Source organism: Poecilia mexicana, unplaced genomic scaffold (genome assembly GCF_051168715.1).
Source record: "Poecilia mexicana isolate PSO_F unplaced genomic scaffold, ASM5116871v1 scaffold_8, whole genome shotgun sequence".
Classification (NCBI taxonomy): Eukaryota; Metazoa; Chordata; class Actinopteri; order Cyprinodontiformes; family Poeciliidae; genus Poecilia; species Poecilia mexicana.
This window is the reverse complement of record NW_028263377.1, coordinates 10426365-10446107: the sequence shown is the minus strand read 5'-3', so window position 1 is coordinate 10446107 and position 19743 is coordinate 10426365. Positions and strand designations below refer to the sequence as shown.

At 36.0% G+C, this 19743-nt stretch overlaps 1 protein-coding gene across 1 annotated transcript; it reads right to left on the bottom strand.

Moving 5' to 3' along the window:
* Window positions 1-2393: 2393 nt before the first annotated feature.
* LOC106903842 (NACHT, LRR and PYD domains-containing protein 3-like) lies at window positions 2394-12169 on the bottom strand. The gene is made up of 12 exons (XM_014967848.2): window positions 12017-12169; window positions 11482-11764; window positions 10974-11005; window positions 10623-10856; window positions 8001-9852; window positions 7023-7196; window positions 6384-6551; window positions 6031-6204; window positions 4914-5087; window positions 4627-4800; window positions 4497-4546; window positions 2394-4287 (listed from the first exon to the last, which is right to left on the bottom strand). The coding sequence occupies exons 2-12, from the start codon at window positions 11736-11738 to the stop codon at window positions 3746-3748; spliced, it is 3831 nt and encodes a 1276-aa protein (XP_014823334.2). The 5' UTR covers window positions 11739-11764; window positions 12017-12169; the 3' UTR covers window positions 2394-3745.
* Between the last annotated feature and the right edge of the window lie 7574 nt (window positions 12170-19743).

Here is a 19743-nt window from a genome sequence, read left to right as displayed (position 1 = left end):
ATTCTTAAGAAAGATCACCTTTCGCTCTTCTTTTCCACCTTACCACCGATTCGAACCGGATTTTAGGAGCGAAAAGAACAGTTCATTAGATTAATCAGAGTAAAAAAATGGATAAACTGGGGTGAGAAGAAGTTCTGTAAATATACTTCTTCCAGCCCCTGCAGCAGATAAGATTTAAAACAGAAATAACTTGTATTTACAACTTCCATCTGAAAAGATAGAATTTAACTATACTGCATTTTCAAAGCTGAAGGAACAAAACTTAAGTTTAAGATATGTTTATATTCAACAAGTAGAGTTTATGTCGGTTCACTCTGAGCATCACATTGAACTAGAAGCAAAACAACAGATTAGATCTTTAATTGGTATTTTCTTGTCTGAATTCAGAAAAAGTCCCAACAAGATACAAATGTTTATACTGATAAAAAAAAATTCTCTACACTGTTGAGCTCCAATCAAAATGCTGTAATTCATGTCATCTGCCAGCAGGTAGCAATAATATCAATTTCACAGCATTAAAAATGCAAAAGGAATATTCAGAGCACTGTTACAGGACATTAGGCTAGATAAGATTAACCAAAGAAAATAAATAAATAATACAAAAAAACACCTATTCTGTGTTTCTGTCATTGAGCTTACATTTAAAGTTTAAAGGGAAAAAACAGAAGACAAAGCAAAACAGACCTAAAAACTGCTTCACTGTAATTGAGTTCGTAAGCAAAGTGACTTACAGCTGTAATTTGCTGTCCTCCCAAATGAGATACAAGCTTTTGGAACACTTTGCAGACTAAAAGTGTTTGCTTTGGCACCTATTCTTGAATTTATTTACATCAGAGATGATATGATATGTAGATAGTCTTTTTACGATGTGTATCTTCTGTAGTCTTTTGGGGAGAAATTATCCATTTCAGCTCAGCGTGATTCTCTTTGTGTGCTTTGAACATTTAAACACTTATCGCACTTTTGAAAGCAAAAATAATAAAAATAAACTAGGACTAATGGAGAATCCCATGACTGACAATGTGACTATAAAGCGTCTTGCAAGTTGCACTTTCACCACTTATACATTATTACATGTTACTTTATTTGATGCTAATCATGAGGAGAACTAATTGTTTATATATATATATATATATAATATATATATATATATATATATATATATATATATATATATATATATATATATATATATATATATATATATATATATATATATATATATATATATATATATATATATATATATATATATATATATATATATATATATATATATATATATATATATATATATATATATATATATATATATATATATATATATATATATATATATATATATAATTATTATTATTATTATTATTATTATTATTATTAAACACTAGGCAGTTCCAATTCTAATACTGAATAATCTGAAGGTCTACAGGGTCTCAGGGGAACTTTGGTTATTATTGTCATGTCCCTAACTTTTTAATCCCCTGAAACACTTCTACACCTTCACCTTTAAAACATATGGTGAGAAGCAAGATGGGAATATGAATAAATGATATGCAAAAATAGGGGGGACTCATGCGTGAAGGATTTGGTCTTGTCATTTTTAAAAGGCTTTAGCTCCATATATTTCTTGCCGTGTGTGTTCGTGTGTGCATGCGTGTGACTGAGTGAGTGCCTCCTTTTAGCGTACAGTCTTTTTCTAATGTTAAATGTAAAGTACAGACAAATGTACTTCATCACAAAAGTCAAACAGGAGCCTATGAACGTGCCTTTAGCTCAGATTTGAATTACTAAAGAGTTTATCTTTAGTGCATATTCTGTAAAATTGTTGTGTATATTCAGCAAATACATCTTTGATTACATTTTCCACACCTCCAGTAGACTTTTAGGATGCTGGAATGTCATATCCTTTAAAACATTGCCCTCTAGTGGTAGATGAATGGATTACAGTTCAGAACAGGTGAGATTCTCTGAATGGTTTCTGTGTCGCATCTATTTTATGAATGCAGTCTGTGTAATGTTCACAAACGAAAAACAGTTTGTTCCTTTAAGACGGGGGTGTCCAAAATGTGACCCTGGGTATTTCGTAGCCTACCAGTTTGCTGCCTGATTAGAATAGTAAGGGTATAAAAGCCAAACTGTGAAAAGAAATGTACATTTTGAAAATGCTTTATCTACAACTTCATAATCCATAATTCCCTTATTATCTGACTGGACTTTGAAATGTTAGAAATGAAATTAATTGGATGGGTTTTGAAAAGCACAGTCATTGTGTTTGACTTTATACTTTAACTTTAAGATCGTTTCTAATAAAGAATTTGTGAGGCTTCTTGTACCAACCAAAGACCAAAGAAATAACGTTAAGAAAGTCTGTAAAACTATGATTGAATGAAGACTTCTTCTCATTACTGTATGGTTTATTATGAAAACAAAACTTTTACCCATTGCAAACTGCCTACACCTTAGAGTGATCTTCACTTATAAAGCTATTTCTTCATGAATCTACTAAATGCCTGCCAAGCTGTTTTAAAACGATCAAGCTAAGTGTCATAGAACATGACAGGCATGATTAAATGACCACAAACCAAAACTTTAAACTCAGAGAGAAACAAAAAGTCTGATCCATGTTGAAGCTTTTTCAGTTTTCACCAATCTCATTTGTTTTTCCTCTCTGAACTGTCAAGGCTGGTTTGACTTTGTCAGAGAACGCAGAAGATTTTCAAACATCGGTTCAGATCTCATAACACTTGTACAGTATTTCATCATAAATGCCGCAACTTCTAAACTTCATAAATAATTGAGATGCAAGATTTCTGGACCTCAAGTTACCACCATCTATACTACAAAAGATCAAATGTCCAGACAAAATTCCTCTCAACTAAAACAAGTTTATATGTTTATTATAAAGTGAGGTGAACTCATCTAGATTCTTTTCATGGGATATATCACCAATTTTTTGTTTTCAAACATATCATATTCTTTAATTCGTAATGTCAGGCTGATGAAAGGCAGGTGCTGTAATATTTTTTGATCATTTTATCATTTTCAAGTTTTTTGCAGATGATGTTTTTTTTTGTTTGTTTGTTTTTTTTCTGAATTGAATGAGTGCACCGTTATTTCCTGCTTGATTGTACAACCACAGACATCAATGTAAGAGAGGAAACAAAGATCAACCAGGCTGGAACAAGGAGATGTTGATGCATTCAAATGAAACAATGAGAAAAACAAAGTTTTTTTTTTTCTCATTAGAGTCTATTTGTCACTTTGTGAGCTGAAAAAAACTAAGCAATTCCCCCAGGCAATAAAACTGTTATCACAAGAAAAAAAAAGAAGAAACTTATCCTGAGACGATGAGATAATTGTTCAGTTAAATTAGAAACGCAATCAAAGTTTATGTTTTTTTGGCAAAAAAATCAAAGTTAAAGAAGCAAAATGACCCCAGTCAGATTTTGCACATGTTACTTGAGGCGTAACAGAATTAAAGAGGCAGTTTAAGCCCACAATAGGATCTTGTTATTATTTATAAACCTTATACACACAAAGCACTGAGAACATTCAGGGTCATCTTAGCTCAGCACGTTTCAACAAATTAAATATTAATAAAGGGAAGTGTGTTTAACAACACACATTATTTAGAAAGCTGAGGCTTTGGGGCAAAGCAGAAAAACTTTCCCTTTATAGAAGCTGAATAAAAGCATTCTTGTGCTGCGTTGTTTAATCCATTGTCTATGCCTCACAGCAACCTTATTTAGTTCATTCTTTCCTCCATTTCTGTTTCTTTTATGTACATTGATCCGTAAGTTAAACCAAAACCAGGATAGAGTGGTTCAGTAAAAGTTGTGCGTACCGTGTACAGGTGAGTCAATTCATCTGGAGACACTTCAAAGAAGGACAAAATACCTGCTGGCCAATCCAAATACACTCCAAGGCTCAACGTTTTAAACTCAGTCAAAAACCATTCGGTGGAACCACTGTGTGAAAAAGTTCCATCTATGGACCAGGACCAAGATTTCTCATTCTGTCCTAAAGAAAACTCACTACTAGAGTCTCCACTCCGGGTGATACTTTTGTATGCCACTCCCGCCTCACCGTCTGATAAATCGTGAAACTCAACTTCCCAGTAGTGGCGTTCTGTCAGACCCTCTTTACAAAGAACCTGTGAAGAATCAAATCTGTCTGGATGGTCAGGATAATGTTGCTTCTCTTGTTGAAAATGTGCTTGTTTATTGTCTTGGGTCAAAGTGATTCTTCGACCTGCAGTGTTTCCATCCAGCGTCAGATCACAGGCATCTATAAAGAGCATTATAAATGTTATTAATCCTTGAACATCACATTTAAAATCTGGTATTAACATCATCCTGGCTAATCCAACTTGAAGTAGTCTAGCCAAGCGATGCCAAAAGAGGAGGATACCAACAAGTAAAATTTCATCTGAAAGAAATTCTTCAGAGAATTCTGAATTCTAAACAAATATCTATAATAAAAAGCTATATACTTACACCTTCGCAGCAGTTTATGGTTAACCCAGCATTCTTCATTATGGTCCACACTGATGGCAGGAAGAAAGCCAAACTCAATCTTGCATCTTAATGCTGGAATAATAATGTTCAGACTTGAGTTAGTTCTTACTTAAGATTTTCTAGACTGCAGTTTGAATCTCTCTGTTTTTCCATCAGGGTTTTGACTCCTTGCTTTGTCAGGTGATTAAAGCTTAGGTCCAACTCCCTGAGGTTGCAGTGGTCAGACATCAGAGCCTTTGCCAAGGAGGAACATCCATCTTCTGTCACTTTACAGAATGATAGCCTGGAGAAATCAACCAGCTGACATTTCAGAAGACATAATCTCAGGCCGGCCACGTCTATCATCCTTTGTGTTTTAAAATGATGACATTGAGAAACAGCAACTTGTGGACTAACCTTAATGTCTCTAAACCACAATGTGAACTTGTCAGTGCTCTACAGAGTGTCTCTACTCCAGAATCATGCAGGTCATTGTAGCTCAAGTCCAGCTCTCTTAAAGGTGTAGGTCTGGAAGTGAGAGCCAAAGCCAGGGTCTTGCAACCTTTCTCAGTCAACTTGTTGTGACTGAGTCTGAAAGACAAATAAACCTCATCAAACTGAGTAGTCATTAAAACAATTAAAAGGAGAAACAGTGCAATGATTTGCAATTCACTGACTAACTTATAACATTGTAAACATCAATAATGTTGAAACTGAGACCGTATGTTGTGATAAGAAGTACGCTTTTCAGTAGATCCCACAGTTGTTGGAGACAGTCTGACTTTCAGCTTGTAATGTAACATCTAACACACTTGGTGAGCTTGAAGAGGTAGGCAGAAGACAGATGTCTGACTATCTATGCTTAGACAGTGGCTCCAGTGATTAAGTCAGAGAGAGGGAGAGATGGACGGCTGGGTGGGACAGGGTTTACTTACAGTAGCACCAGCAGCACAAGTCATTCCCTTGTTAGTCAGACAACAACTAGAGTTGGTCCATTTGTGAGATCTAGAACGCTTCAGGGTCAAGAAGTCTTATTTTCCTTCTTTAGGAGCACATAGAAACCCACTTGTAGACTCACTATTAAGAGTTACTACCAAGGTCTGTCAAAACACCATCAGATACACAGCAGATCGCTCAGTTGTAAATTGATTTAAATAAGTTCAAAATCAGACTAACCGTAAAAGACAAAAGTATCTGCCACTCTGTTTTTTCTAAGCAATAAATTGAAAAAGTTGCTTGTATTTGCATTTGAGTATATCTAAATCATTTATAAATAAATCATAATTTCCTTTAAAACATTTGTAAAGTACTCTGTGCTTTTACCATCGCTACAAAGTACACTTGAACTAAAGACATAAGGATAATAAACATTACAAGACATGTAACATAAAAACATGGATGTGAAAGTCATTACACATTATAGGAATAATAAAAAAAGGTTCAAGAACGCATTAACTTTTTAAAATAAATTTAAAGCAACAGTAGACCTGTGTGTTAGAGTAAAGAAAAGTATGTAGCTTATTTTTGATATTACCTCAGGGTCTCCAGAGCACAGCTTGTGCTCATCAATGCCTTTGATAAGATCTCAACTTCTGAGTCGGAAAAATTGGTGTAATTCAGTTCTAGTTCTCTCAGATTTGTCGAGTTGGTGGTGAATGCCTCCCCTATCTTACTGCATATTTGTTGAATCTCATAATTTCTGTTCAGCCTTAGATTGAAATGGGGGAAAAAAAGTGATGATTTAATGTACAGACAGGTAATACCAACATGATAGGTTAATTTCTATAACTGAAAAAATAAGTTACATTGTGTGTTTTAGTAGAAAGTGAAAATTATGGAGGAATTCAGAGGGAACTACGTCCCGTAAAGCAAATTTTCAACACTGACCTGAGCTTCTCCAATTTTTGGCACTGAAGAGCCTCAGAGATCACCGGCAGTAGTGAGTTTCTCAACACATTTTCACTCAGCTCCAGTTCTCTTATGTTGGCGATTATTGATTTTACAGCCGAGGCCAACTCTTCTGCCAGTGATGTTGAGAGTCCGTGTCCTGAAAGACTGCACAACACATTGAGCAAAACTGAGACAAATCTGTTGCATAAACACAATATATTTTGGTCAACGTGAGCTACCCATTATTGGCTAATGCAGTGACAAAATTATTAACAACAATTATCTTTCGCTCTTAGGGGAGAAACTTGTGCAAAGTGTTATTTAGCCAAAACCCAGACACTGGAATTGTTTATTTTCTGAAGCTTTTGATCATTTTTCTTCCCTTAGCAATATTTCTAGTAAGTTATGGAAAGTTACCTCCAACATTTAAAGTATTTGAGTTGTTCTTTCTCAGGCACTCTTGATGCAACTAATTTAGCCTTTATTAGTTTGCATCAGATGTCTCTGACGCTTCACCTACTTTATATTAACAGTGATAGCAGTGCATTTAAACAAGTGGTCATTTTGTTTCTTTTGTACTTTGTTCTATATCAGTAAAAATAGAAAAACAACCATAAAAATATTACTTTCACTGACCTGAGAGCCTCCAGTTTACATGGAGAGTTTGTCAGTCCATCAATCAGTACACCAGTACCTTTTTCATAAAAAGTGTTATGCACCAGATGCAGTTCAGTTAGTGGAGAGCGTGGACTCCACAGAGCCGAAGAGATTGTTTCACAAAGCCAGGGATTAAGATCTGCACCTGATATTCTGCAAAAATGAGACAAGCTTTTAAAATGGAATTATGTTTTGCAGACAAAGACGTAAGTAAATTCAAATTGTATTTTTTAATGATTTATCTTTAAAACAGCAGTCTCAAACTGCAGTTCTTGATTCCTGCAACTTTTAGACGTTGCAGGAATCAAGTGTCCTAAACACTTGAATTAAATGGTGAAACTGCCTCGTTAGCATGCAGTCAAGCTCTACAGAGCTCTGCTAATGAGTTAATATTTGAGCCAAGTGTGCTGATGCATAGAGACATTCAGAGGTTGCAGGACACCAGCCCTTGAGGCCTATGAATCTATCTATGCATCGTTTGTTTAAATATATAATAAAGTCCAACATGATATACTGCTGTATTTGGTTGATTATACCAACTTGCACAGGTACAATGTTTATTTATTTATTAAGTTATTTAAGTTTTGTGGTGACAGATTTAAATCTAAAATTCTTATTACTAATCTTATTAAGCTAAGTAAGTTACTACTGGCTGAAGCACACCTATTTCTCCTATCATTTAATTAATTTCCTCTGACGTTTCCATATGCACACTTTTTAGTTTTTACCAGGTGAATGCGTGAAACAAAAGTCAAATTCCTTTTTTTGGACCAATATAGACAATTCTGATCATTGCAGTCCCTTTTTTAACTGAAACCTCAAATCAAGAGACTGAGCAAACCTACAAAGCGGTTCAAATACTTCCACACACTTTCAATTTAAATACCTTTTAAACAATTCATATTTAACCCTAATCAAATAATAGCATCACTAACCAAAAACCAAAAGAAAACTCGCCTGGTTTTTATGCAGTTCCTCACAGCTGGGATAATCCTGAAAATGCCTTTACTTTTTGTTGTGTATTTCGTCAGGTCAAATTCCTCTATCGGTGTAGTTGAGATTAGCATTAAGTCAGCCAAAGCTGAACACTGAACAGGGGTGAGCTCTGTTTCTGGGTACTGATTTGGATTCAGAAACTTTCTCACACTGTCATATAGGGAATCATCTTTCAGTTCAGACAAACAGTGAACCAGGTTCAGACATCTGTCTGGAGAGCAGTCCAAAAGATCAATTTCTGTTATGCTTGTCCTGATCTCCTCAACAACTTCAGAGTGTTTCTCTGTTTGCTGAATGAGGCCTTGAAGCTGATTTTGTGTCGACTCTAAGGACATGCCAATGAGGAACCTAAGAAACATGTCCAGTTCTCCTGTCTTTCTCAAAGTTGAGTTTGCTATAGCAATTTCCATTAGCTCATCCAAAGGCAGATCAACTGGGTGAACATCCAAGGTTTCCTTCAGCTCTTCCTCAGATCCTATAAGAAGGAAATCTTTGAGGCTTTGAGAATCGATTGTTTTACTTGCAAAGCTTCTGTACACAAAGAGAGCAGCAAAGTACTCCTGAATTGTCAAATGCACAAAGCAGTAAAGCTTCTTTGAGTGAAAGATGCTCTCTTCTTTGAATATTGTGGTACACAACCCACAGTCGACTCCAGCTTTCTTCGTGTCGATGTCATAACTTTTTAGATCATCACTGCTGAATATAATTTCTCCTTTGTTCAGTTTTTCAAATGCCATCCTGCCCAGCTTGAAGATGAAATCTTCATTCAATCTGAAGATTTCAGTGATATCTAGCTCGTTCTCCTTGTCGTATTTCTCAGCAGCGATCTTTATCTGAATACAAAAGAAGTGTGTGTACATTTCAATGAGAGTTGTGGGTATCTTAGTGGTTTTCTCTCGACTGTTTTCCATTTTTAAAAGCAAGTACTCAAGAACCTTTGAGGCAATCCAACAGAAGATGGGTATGTGACACATGATAAATAAGCTCCGTGATGTCGTAATATGATCAATAATCTGTTCAGCAACCGTTTTGTTCTGAACTCTGTTCCTGAAGTACAGTATTTTCTGTGGATCATTGAAACCTTTGATTTCTGTCCATTGATGGACATGTTCTTTGGGGATGCGCTGAACGGCTCCTGGTCTTGAAGTTATCCAGACGAGTGCAGAGGGCAGAAGATGTTCCCTAATCAGATTGGTCACCAGGATGTCTACGGATGATTCCTTTGTTGGGTCTGTCAATCTTTTCGTTTTTAGGAAGTTCAGTTTAAGCTGACTTTCATCAAGGCCATCAAAAATGAACAAAACTTTGTACTTATCAAAATTTTCAGCAACTGCTATGTTCTTGAGTTCAGGATGGAATTCCTTAACAAGAGTCTCAAGGCTGAACTCATCGTCTTTGACCAAATTAAGTTCCCTGAATGGAATCATGAAGATGAAGTCCAGGTCTGGATTCGCTTTCCCGTCTGCCCAGTCAAGAATTAACTTTTTTACAGACACAGTTTTACCGATTCCAGCAATTCCCTTGGTCATCACTGTTCTAATGGCTCTCATTTCTGGTGTGCTTTGAAAGATATTGTTGCAGTTTATCTTAATTCCTTCTGTTGCTTGATTTCTAAACTTGTCTTCAATCTCCCAAATCTCATGTTGCTTATTGACATGTTCATTTTCTCCTTGAACAATGTGAACCTCCGTATAAATCTGATCCAATAATTTTATTTCTTTGTGATCTTTTTCAGTGCCTTCCAACTCCCATGCGCACTTTTTCCTCAAGTATTCTTTGTTATTTTTGATGACGTTTTTAATGATATCTTCAGCTGCGGGAACAAAAAAAAAGCTTTAATTTTTTATTTTTACGTCGTATCATTATTTTTTTTTAAGCATGTTATTAACTTGTGTACATTTTGATCATTTTTTTAGATGAACTTACACAGTTGCACACTTGTTTTGACCAGATAAGCTGCATAGTATTTATGCTGAAATTTTGCCCCTACTATACACTGCACATTCTATTCTATTGTGTGACCATCATGGTCTTTGTACATTTAAAAAGTGCCCACATATGGTCACAGTTTAACATAATTAAAAAAATACTTGAGTTAAACTGACTGTTGGCACAGCATGCTAAGGTATGTCAATTAATTGTGCCAGCAAAGCATCTGTATGGCATAACAAGAGATTAGTTGCAATGTGCACAGCACAAGATTTCTCATAATGGTAGAAATAATAACCTTCATTTGACCAGATAAAAAGTATTGTAGAAATTATCAACATTTATATTCATAGAAGTAGATTGGTTTAGCTTTAAAAGCATAAAATAAGAAAAACAGCTAATAAAAATATGACTATCAACAACAATGGTATTTAACAAAACTCGCAGTGCTTTTAATGTCTTAGCTGGGAATGGATTTACATGTGCTGTTACTGGAATCGGTGCGTAAACCAGGAATGGTATTTCCTGAAATCTACGTATATATTTTTGTAAAATAAAATATTAAAGAAGTCATATATGTAACAGTGTAAAAGCTACCTTTGGCAAACACAATACCTATTAAAAAAAAACAGGCATGAAGTAAACATAACGTACTTCCACAAGTCTGAGGTTGAATTTTTCCAAGGATATCGTAGAAAGCTGCTTTTGCCTTTGGAGAATTAAGAGCCCTGAGGAGTTTTCTCATTCGATCCTGGTTCACCGGCGAGGCTTCGATTTGGTCATACGTCTCCTTGTGGATTATCTTCAACTTGAGAATCTGGTCAGCTATGGGCATCACTGGAACTACACTCTGAATAAGCTCAGGCATGTTACTGTCCACCCAAGTTGCTTGTTTTAATAAAAAATAAAATAAAATAAAGGTTATTGCACCACACAGCAACAATTATACATATGTAATTCTGCATCAGGAGACTGTATTTAGACTTTTCATCTTATCTTACTTACCTTTCTCTTCATCTGATTCAAGCTTGGATGAGCTGACAAAAGACAAGAGCAACTTAACTGTATAGACGTTAGAGATGCTTCAAGCTTATTTTATTACAGTGCTTTAAGTGGAACAAATAATTGTTTTTTTAGGAAATCTTGGACAACACCTTGTTTGGTTTTTGTTCTTCTATAATGTGCTTTTTTTTCAGTTGTACAGCTGGATGTTTAGTCACATCTTTTGTCAGGGATGTCTAAATCCAGTTCTCAAGAGGCAGATTTTAAATGCATTCCTGCTCCTACACATCAAGTAGCTGAATTCCCTCACCACCACCACCACCAGCAGCAGCAGTCATAGTGATGAGCAGCTCATTTGATTTAGATGTGTTGGGGAAGGAACATAGGTAGGTAGGCAGCTCTCAAAAAATGGACTTGGAAACCCTTGCCCTATGTGTATAATGATAAATGCACGTTGTATAACCCTTAGCAGGATAAAAATTATTTTTTTTAAAAATCCAACAAAGCTTACCTTGGATTGTGAATTTCATGAGATGCATCATTTGCCAAACTGATAAAGTTCTCAGTAGAGTCCTTTGTCTCAGAAGATAAAGTATCTTCCTTCAATGTTTCCGTTTCATCTTTTACGTCCCTTAAATGAGATGACTGTGCAGCTGAACAAATGTCTCCACTTTTCTTTTTGTCAGAATCGTCATTCCGTTTATCCTTTTTACAGGATCCTTTTGTCATTTCCTTATCCCTCCTGGCGCCAGAGCACCGGTTCCCCATGATGTTATTTCTTCACCACAGTGACTCTGTCAGGAATGACATATTTTAAAGCAAAAAAAACAACAATCCAAGCAAACAAACTTTACATGCTGTTGATCAAGGTTTACAAGTCAAACGAAGTCTTTAAAAGTGAAAGTAAAAGTCTTGTCTTCTAATCTTTGCCCCATCTCATGTTTTACAAGTGAAGATAAATTATTTACCATACTTCTTTAGTTTTATTTTAGCTGTTAATAATTAACATGAATGTATCATTTGAGACATGGAGTAAAATGCTTTACCTTGACATCATGTAGTAAGCAAGAGCAGAAAATTCCACATAGCTGGATATCAAATGGCGCGTTTTGGCTTATAAGCCTGTGAGCAGTTATTTTTTCCGGAGACAGGAAGTAGTCACTCACAGAGCGAACCCAGCTGTAAGACTGTGTGTCTGTGTCTGTGTATGTGTGTGTGTGTGTGTGGTGGGAGGAGGGAATGTTTCAGGCGTTCCACATAAATGAATGTCAAAAGAACTATTCCTGCAGCTGTTCAGCCACAACAGATTTTAATAGAACCTATGTTGATTAGGACAATAATAAAAAGCTTGCATTAATTTTATATGTTCTGGCTTCTCATGTCTCTCAGGCTACAGTTTAAGATTTTACATACTAAATTATTTTTACAGCCTTGAATGGTGACAGTCTGAACACTTTTTATTGTTTTGTTGTGTTGAGACGTGCATAAATTGAGTTACAAACTGCAGCGCTTATGCAATAATGGACGCACAAAAATACCAGGCTTTAATCATAATATCGGATTAAAAATAACTTTAGCAAACTAACCTCCCGAGATTATCCAAATGCAAAAACTGTGAAATTTTAGATCCCAACAGGTCAGTATGTGAAATATTAATGAATAGCTTTGAATGTCACTAATGTCTGGTTTATGAGAAGATCCCTTTTTTTCTCCCTTTGCCTATAAAACTCCTCTCACTCCAACCCTGTCTCTATGTGCTGAGACCTTTTGATTACACGTGTAAAATAAAAAAATGATTATACTTATGTACCCGTGGAAAACACTGCAATGAGCCAACGTAACTCATTCCGTTATTTTAGCTTACCGGCTCTCACCAGAAGGTGGCAGTATAGACCGTCTCTCACACATGCCAGGAACGATGGCCATGCAGAACAAAAATCTGAGTGGTGATTTGCAAAACCGAGATAGCAGATTGAGTTGGGATTTTCCAGATATCTTGACTTAATTAAGCCTCGATTCATTCAATCAGATCTACAGCTAAAGCCCCAAAATTCATTGTAAATATGTGGCTAGACTTGGAAATGATTATTCAGACACTCCGTGTCCCATAAGAATGAGTCTTATTCTGATTTTATTTTACAGAGTTAGTTTGTAAAAATTGGCAAAGGTTTTAGTCTCTGTATGATGTGAAGACATACCCCCAAAATAACTAAGATGTCCCATAAAGTCAGGTATGCTCACTTTTAAAGTGTGCTGTACATTCCCACTCATCTGGTTCTACCTATTCTCTTTGTCTTAAGGAAGTTAGAGGATTGACACAAGGCTTTAAATGTCAGAATAAAAAATCAACCACTCTTTGGGATACATCATTTATTAAAATTAACCACCAGCAAACAACACCATCAAATACAGACCAATGGAAATTACAGTATGTAGATATGAACAGGCTCAAAATCTAAAAAAATAAAAATAAAACAACAATCTTTTATCACATAAAAGATTTTACATGAAATGAATTATGAGGAAACATTCGAAGTATCAGTAGCTACAGAAATGATTGGACAAAGTCAAGATTACTCAGGAGATTTTATGAACTCAGTATGTAACCAATTTTATTTTTATTTTTGCACTCATTGGGTTATCTACCAAAATTACAAAAATACATTTAAACTGAGTTTTGTGGTTGTTGTTGATTTTTGCTTTGTTTTTTATGTAATAAGGAACGCATTTTTTGAGGCCAATGATGTGGACACAAAGTTTCTGGATTATGTTATGTAATCTTATCTCATCAATCTTGTAAAACACAGTAATTTGCTTTTATTTACAGAACAGCACCTACCACCTCTGCTCTGGATCAGCACCAACATTTAATTTGCTGATAAAATAGTGACAACTTACACACTCATCTCATACAACATGCATTAGATTAGATTAGTTTAGCCATTGGTAAAAACAGCTAACTTGAATGAAAGCCACACGTTAGGAAACTGAGGAAGGAAGGTTACTAATCCCACCATAACTTTAGTTGTCAGAAACAGAAACTGTGACACTGTCACTATTAGGTGAGGTCAAAGTTTGACTGTCCACAGTCTTCTGATAATTACAGCGGTAATCTCCCTCATGATTATTATTGGCTTCAAGAAATCTGAACGTAGAGGAGTTGGTACTTGATTGTTGGGTCTTAGTGAAGGATCCAGAGGTCTTCTGCAGGGTGAATGATCCGCCTAAATATTGAGTCGGGACAGAACAAGTGATGGCAATGAGGTCACCAAAGGTAACCACGCCTGCAGGATCCATGGTGATGCTTGGTTTTGGAGGAATCTCTACAAACATAATGAGAATGTTATTTTTTATTTTTTTGTGCAATTTTGTAATTAACTAATTGATTTAAAGTAATTAGGAAAACATATTACCAGTCAGATTTAGATGGACAAAATCACTAAGGACTGAGCTAAAAGCTCCGCTTTGAACTTGACATAGAAGTATTGACTTGTGATAGAAGTAGAGAGCCCAAACATATGAAGCTTTTTAATGTGACATATGTATGACTAAAACCAAACTAATTTAAAAATGGACAATAGTGAACCTTCAACAAGCTGGCTGCATTTTTATTACGTTCTTCAATGACAACATGCTCCAATTGCAGAGAAACCCACTGCATTTATTGGCAGGTGGCATCAATCAGGAACATGCAGGAAAATGTGACAATATTTCAAAATTATTTCAAAGAGGCAGAAACAATGCATGACGCACTTTTCAGACTTTCATGTCAGAGAATTACAAAAACATTTGCATTTTCCTTTCACTTCGCAATTATGTTTTATTCAAGTTTGTGTTTGTAATGCGCCAAAATGTAAAAAATAAAAATAAAGGTACGGGTTTTATTGTGTGTTTACAAGCAGGCTGGAGTTTAAAACATTGTTATGCTCAAATTCAATGAGGAGAAAAAGAGTATTAATTGTGGTGGACAGTGATGGCATAGTTACTTTGAAAAAGTAACTTTAATCAGATTAGTGACTACTCCTTGAGAAAGTAACTTAGTTAGATTACTGACGACTTGATTTGGAAAGTAACTAAGTTACATTAAAAGTAACTTTTTGTAGTTACTGTCAGCAGCTGCTGACAACAACACTCCACCACCTGTGAATATTACTTTGAGCTTTGCCAATACTTAATTGCAAGTTATTTTATAACATCAACAACGTGTCTCCACTTATATGGTTGAACTGAACAGGAGATTGTTTAATGGTTACAAGAGTACAAAAAAAGTTAGCAATTTGTGTATTCCACTATTGTCTGAAAAACTCTAAGAAGTTGAAGGATTTTAGGATTGAAGGATGGAAGGATTTAAAGCCCTCCATGCCCCCCGCCCCAGCCTCCAGGTTGTGTGTTACGGCCCTGCGTTTGTTGTCAGAGAGCGGCGCACAGCGCTCCCCCTGCGGCTCCACAACTCAGATGGCCTTCTGCACAGATTTGTGACACTTAAATTAATATTTATTATAATGGCGTTTAGTTCCACAACTTTACGGAGTCGTTCATTCGTGGCTGTTTTTCACGTTTATTGCGCTGTTCATATTAGTCTCGATGTTTGCAGTTTTCTGGAGCGCAACGCGAAGCCCAAATTAGGAACTTTACGTTCAAAAACTTGCACCAAAAAAACGCAACCCGCGACTCATTAAATTTGCAGGCGACTTTAGAAACAAAACAAGCCCAATGCCGTTTATAATAATCGGACCAGAAACTCAACATAGTTCCTGTTTTACTAACAAAATGCGCATCTCTCTCCTGCCTCCATTGTTTACATTTCTGTCGCTGTTGCTGCTGTCGCGGCGGTCGTTCCCCAAGACGCGTAGAGTAAGTAATAGAAAATAGTAACGCACAGTAACGCAACGCACAGTAACGCAAAGTGATTTTGTTAAGTAACTGTAGTCTGACTACTGGATTTGAAATAGCAACGCGTTAGATTACTCCTTACTGAAAAAAGTGGTCCGACGTCAGTAACGCGTTACTTTGTAACTCTATGGTGGTGGATTTATTTTACAGTAATATATGCAGTCTTACTTGAACAGATGACGCCAGCATCTTCTCCATGTACACAATCGTGAGTCCCAAATCCTCTGTGCCCACACACAGCAAGAGAAGATTCACTTCCAGAGCAGCCCAGATTATCAAGCCATATCTGTCCAGTCCCCTGGCCAAAGTGGGCTGATCGTGGAGCACCCAGAGCAGGACCACAGCCTGACTGTCTGCAGGCCACTGCAGCATCATTTAGGTCCCAACCATCATCACAGACTGTTCCCCAGACGCCATTGTGGTAGATTTCAACTCTTCCAGAACATGGCTCGTTTGATCCAGATAATCTGATCAGATTAGCTAAAAAGAAAAAACGCAAAGCTTGATTTAACATAAACCACTACAGAAATGGTAAAATATGCAACAAGGGAACCAACCTGATGCAGAACATGAAGACAGGAGACAAGAGACTGCATTAGAAGAAATAAGCAAAAATGATCCATTCATTGTGAGCTAAGTTCATAGTTGACAAATCATCAGAGGACAAAATCTTTTCAAAATAATTTGTTACTATTTCTAATTTACTTCAGCTTAACTTAATATGAACAATTATTTTGTCATTTTCATCACCTTGCCTTTTTCCAACTTCTGTGTTAAACCACATCTGCATGAATTACCATCTGCATGAATGTATGTAGGATCGTCGTACAAATTTGAGACATGAATCATAACCAAATCATCTATTTTTCTCACCTAAAAGCAGCAGATTGTTCACCATCCTGTTGACTGAGCATATGAAGAGAAGATGAAATCGAGACACAGCGAAGAAGAGTCCGTGCTGAAATTAGTTTGATCTAAGCTTGTTGTCAGGTATCCTGTAACAACCTCTAGAGAACTTCTGCATATTATAATTAGATCTCCAAAGAGCAAAATTCAAGGAAATTAGATGTAATAAGATGGATCTTTACCTGTGTGTTTTATAGGGGTTTTATAGCCTACAAATTTGCCTATAAACAAAACATTAGTAGAGATTAATATAAATATGAAGCTGCCTTTGAATAAATAGGTGTATTCATTTTCTTCCATATTCTAACCTCTGTGATGTGACATTGTACTAATTGTAAATAGAAACAAGGCTCTTACAAAGAATAGTTTCTGTTTAAAGGGATTCATTTGAATTTTAGGTTATTTCAGTCACTGGAATTTGTTTTGGGATTTTCTTTAGGCCCTCATTAATCTCTTGCTTAAGTTTTAAAAAATGCTTTGACCAAGACTACTCATGTAAGTTGACATTTAAATCAATTTTTAAAAATTGCATAGCTATAGCACATTATTCATTGCAGTACATTATATTTTACCCAAATAAAAAATCTCCAAACAGAAATGCAGTGGATCTCAATAGCTTAAAAACTCCTTTGTGAAAATAACTGGATTTTTGTGATGTTAAAAATCATCACAACAAACTACATCTGGAAAACTTTGTTTTCTTGCAATATGAAATCACACTAACTTGCAAATCTGTCTTAATGTAAAAAAAATAAATAAAAAATACAACAGCCATTTCAATTTAGACAATATCAGATATTTGGTAAGAGCACCTGTGTGATGGGAGGAAGAAGCATTTGAAAGTCAAAACCGATCTCTCAGATGAGCTGAATTCATTTTCTGTTGCCTATTTTGTTTCATTCCCTCGTCCTGTGGCCCCATGAGGACACACTGGGCCCACCTGTAAATTTGCTCTAGAACCACCGTTGATCGTGTTCTCTGAACTGTGCGCACATGGGCTGTTCAATGCACTCATGGACTACTTTCATTCACAACACTCATTGTGAATGAAAATAGTCCTATCAACTTTTAGCATAAATGTAACAACATACTTGAGGGAAGTCTGTGGATCCAAGGAGATGGCAGCGCGTCTCCTTGGATCCACAGGAGACGCGCTGTCTCCTGTGGATACTTAAGTACTCAAGTTCTGAGGACGCTTGAGCTGCAGAGGACAATCGCGGTAGCGTGGTCTGGAGTAGTTCTTTTATGGGAGGTTTGCTGGTGACAGGGCTTGAATGCAGAGAGAACAGAGGTAAGTATTCATAATATTCTTCACAATTCATTTGAATTAAAGAGACACTGGAGAATGCCAGGAGGATAGAGGATAATCATCCAGAGGAGAATGGCTGTCATGAAGCTCCTTATAGCTCCAGGAGCTTGATGATCAGCAGTAGGTGTGCAGAAGCACCCTCTGTTGAGATCCTCTTAAATCCTGACAATCAGAAGGTACAACTTGTTTCTTGTTAAGCTACATGCTCACAATCTTACAAACTTTAGAGACAGCTGGATTACAACCCATAAAATCTGGATGAAAAATTGCCCTTGAAACAGTAAATACTAAGCAAATAAAACTAAATAAAAATATTATATTTTGGCTTTTGGGTAATCCTAACTCAATACAATAAAATATTACCCTATTCGCTGTGAACAAACCAACAAAAAGCAGGGTATAACTTATAGAGTTATACTGTTAAGTGCAGGGTATAATTCACCGGCAGATTTGTGAACAGGAAATACTGTTAACTGCTGCAATGTATTATATCGCCTAAGCAAAACAGCTGCAACTTATGCAGAAAAGTTAACGGTCATTTTCTGAAAATATTAACAGAAATTTTACTTCCTGACTTTCTGCATTACACAGCAAGTTGGCGATACTGTACTGGGTTTTGTTCTGGCCACAAGTCGTTCAAGGCTCCAAATAAGCTGCTGTGTCACTTTCCTCAACTGTGAGTGTTTGTTTGGTGAGTGTCTGTGTTTGGATATAGTTTTCAATCACTTTTTTTTTTTTTTTTAATCAAAAGTTTCTTAAAAAGCTGTGTATGATTGGGGAAAAATGTAAATTTGTCCTGGGCTGTGAATGAATGAGTGTATTTGAATAATCCAAAAATAATTTCACAGCCATCAGCCAGGAACAGCTGTTGGTTTAATGCAGTTCATGTAGTCTGACATAATTTACATAGGCAAAATAAAAAGAATTACACGGCTAATCTAAACTAACTGCATAAATCCCAATTCTGTACTATGAGAGGAAGGAAAATGTAGTGGTACTATTGGGATAACAATTGGTGGGTTTTCTAAGGTCACTATTTATTAATATTTTATTGTTTCATAAATGTTTTAATATTAGGGCTTGGCAAGGAACATCAAAAGGCAGATACTCATACATTTAAGCATTCAGAAAAATGTCTAATAAAGAAGCATAGTTAAGCTGTAAAATTAAAGCAGAACACTTCATGGAAAAGGTTCATAAACACAGGGATGTTTAAATACATATAAAGGTTGGTATACTTCTCATGTAGGCAGCTCCCTGCATGAGACACATACCAAGCATACATCTGGGTAAAAACTACAGTGTGTTGTAATCAACATAACTCACTCAGTTGTTTTGGCTTGTCCACTCTAACCAGTAGATGGCAGTATAGACCGCCTCTCACATGTGTAACAAAATCAGGTGAGAAGAACAAATTGTTGAAGTTGTGCTGATCTAACTCTGCTGTATGTACAGCTTCTAATGTATGTTGTCTCTTTGAAGTATAAAGTGAACTAGGTTTTTCTTTCTTCATCAAAGGTTTAAACATTTGGGATGCACATGTCATTATGTCCTTAGCTCCTGTATTGGTGCTCTCTTTTACAAAAAGGAAAATAGAAAAATTCGACTCACTTTTTTCCTCCTTTTGTTCCAGCTGAATAACAGTGAATTAGTGTGGTGACAACA